This window comes from Silene latifolia, chromosome 2 (assembly GCF_048544455.1).
Source record: "Silene latifolia isolate original U9 population chromosome 2, ASM4854445v1, whole genome shotgun sequence".
Taxonomy (NCBI): Eukaryota; Viridiplantae; Streptophyta; class Magnoliopsida; order Caryophyllales; family Caryophyllaceae; genus Silene; species Silene latifolia.
Window position 1 is genome coordinate 58,326,146 of NC_133527.1, and position 2,695 is coordinate 58,328,840.

Sequence of the window (2,695 nt, forward strand, 5' to 3'; positions counted from 1 at the left end):
ATCGTAACAGAACAAGCTATCACCTCCAATTGGAATCACATCCATGTCACGTCTATATATCAAGTTATGACAGTTTTAAGACGATCCTTCTATGGGTGGACATTATAACTACCCCACTAAGTCCAATATAGGTTATACTTGGTCCACTTTATAGTTATACCTTACTCCCGAGTCACATCTAGTCTAGTATAAAGTTCCCTCACGCGTCCTAAGCTTCCTTTACCGGTCCTACAATATCCGGGTTTTACATGTGGGATAGATGGCCACACTGCGGCCAAGTGTATGAGTTCCATTGAGCAAGTCCACGCCTTCCAGTCTTTCAAGCAAGGTACTCCTTATTCTAACTTCTTCCCTGAAAGGATTCTGAATATTTTTGATCAAGCTCCGCCACAGAATGCTTATATTATTCCTCCAAATTGTGGTAACCAACCACAAGGAAATTTTGTTCGGCAAAATCAAGGAGGTTTTCAACAAATTCAACCTCCTCCTCAAGCTCCAAGTAATGAGATGGCCGAGATGAAATATCTTTTGCAACAAAGTTTAATGATTCAAAAAAAGCAAACGACTCAGATTTCCGAGCTCATAGCTCATAACAAGATGTTGGATACTCAAGTTGCTCAAATGGCGGCTCAAAATCCTTCAAAACAGTTCGGCCTTCCTCCTCAGGGTAAACAAGAACATGAACAAGTTAATGCTATTTCTTTGAGGAGCGGTACTTCTTATCAAAGTCCGGATGTGCCCATTAATGAAGATGAAGTTCCCTACATGCATCCTAAGGTATTGGGTAATCTCGAGTTGAGTGATAAAAAGAAAGAAATTTTCAAAGACCAAACACGGGATAAGCGAAAAGACGAAAAAAAGAGGACTGACGTGAGTATTGGATCGAGCCAGAGCAGGATTGATCGAAGAACCACAGTGCTCAATCGAGTACACCACGAGCTCGATCGAGGCACCCCCCCCCCCAGTTGATGATTTCTCGCGTGTTTCTTGTACGACATTGGAATAAAATAGGTTCTTCGATTGAGTGACTACTGGAATCGATCAAGGCATCCCTATACCTAACGATGATACTTCCAAATGCACTTCTAAAGCTAAAGAAGCTGAGCCGCTTAAAATCCAACTACCTTTTCCTCAAAGATTGCAGAAATCTAAGATTGAACAACAATTCAGGAGGTTCATGGAGGTAGTGAAGAATCTTCAAGTGAGTGTGCCATTTACTGAATTCGTAACTCAAGTGCCGGTGTATGCTATGTTTTTTAAAGAAATTTTGTCAAAGAAGCGGTCTTTTGATGAAGTTGAGATAGTAGCCTTTAATCAGGAGTGCGTGACCGCATTGCATGCTAACTCACCACCTAAGCTAAAGGATCCAGGGTGTTTTTCTATTCCTTATCATATTGGTAGTATAGCTATTGATAAAGCCCTTTGCGATTTAGGGGCTAGTGTTAGTGTCATGCCGTATTCAATATGCAAAAAGTTAAATATGGGTCAACTCCGTATCACTGATGTGACCTTGCAAATGGCCGTTAGATCTTTAAAGAAGCCTATGGGTTTCTTAGAGGATGTGCGAGTTAGAGTAAGGAAGTATTTCATTCGAGTTGACTTTATTGTTATGGATATGGCTGAGGACTCTCAAGTACCCATCATTCTTGGTAGAGCATTCCTTTACACTGCAGAAGCACTCATAGATGTTAGGGATGGTAGTTTAACACTAAGACTTGGGGATGACACTATTAAATTTGTTCTTGATAATGCTTTAAAGCATCCCCTTTCAGTAGCTCCTTGTTATATGCTTCATGTTATTGCTCCTACTATTGATGATTCCTTTGCTTATTGTTTGGACATGAATCCGTCTGACGCCCCTGTGCTGCGTCATATCCATAAAGCAAGGAAGTAGATGAAATAAAGAAGTTGATTTATGGAGATGAATCTCCTCCTGAGATGGTTTATAGCTATGATGAGAGTGTTGACTTGGAGGCCGAGTTGGATGCTTTGGAAAAAGAGATATTCAGAGAAGAGCCCGTCGGAATTTATGAGATGAAGCAAGCTCCTATGATGGATAAAGTGCCCCATCTCCTTCCTCGTGATGATGACTTGAAAAGTGATGAACATACTTGCTCCTATTTTATTTTAGACTTTGAGTTTGATGAGCCTGGACTTTATTCATCGTTTATTTTCTTTGCTTGGACTATTTATTGGTGCTACTTATTTCTTTGTGTAGCATATGCGCTACTTTTATATTTACTATTACGTGCTTTAAGTTATATTGATTGTGGTTTGTTTGGGCATTTGTTTTAAATGCAGAATTTTGCTCGACGGGAAGAGTACTTGATCGAGTAAGCATAGGATCGATCGAGTACCCAAGTGTTTTGGGTTTAATTCGTAGCTAGACGATGATAGGATATTCGCGGTTGATATTTTCCCCAATTTTTGCAGCTGGTTTGGGGGAACTCCTGCGCTCTTACCCGATATTCTTTTCCTTTGTATCTACTTTTGTTGTATTATCTCTAGTTATTTCCCATTCCTCTTATTAGATGTGTACTTTAGGTTGCTGGAAATTTTCGTGTAATTGCTATGTTGTAGGCGTCACAATGAAGACACTGTGACATTTAGATTTGCGGGAGGAGTTTAATTATGCTGTGTGACTTACTTATTATTGTGTGCACTTTAAAAAAATCTCATAAAAATTTAAAAAATT

At 39.6% G+C, this 2,695-nt stretch overlaps 1 protein-coding gene across 1 annotated transcript; it reads left to right on the forward strand.

Annotated features, from left to right (window-relative positions):
• The first annotated feature begins 1,480 nt into the window (after positions 1–1,480).
• On the forward strand, positions 1,481–1,894 carry LOC141640839 (uncharacterized). The gene has a single exon (XM_074449518.1). It carries the CDS (start codon positions 1,481–1,483, stop codon positions 1,892–1,894), a length of 414 nt encoding a protein of 137 aa, XP_074305619.1.
• Positions 1,895–2,695: the final 801 nt, after the last annotated feature.

Excerpts from the sequence above, each read along its gene's own strand:
- LOC141640839 (XM_074449518.1), top strand. The coding sequence starts at position 1,481 with ATGGGTCAACTCCGTATCACTGATGTGACCTTGCAAATGGCCGTTAGA.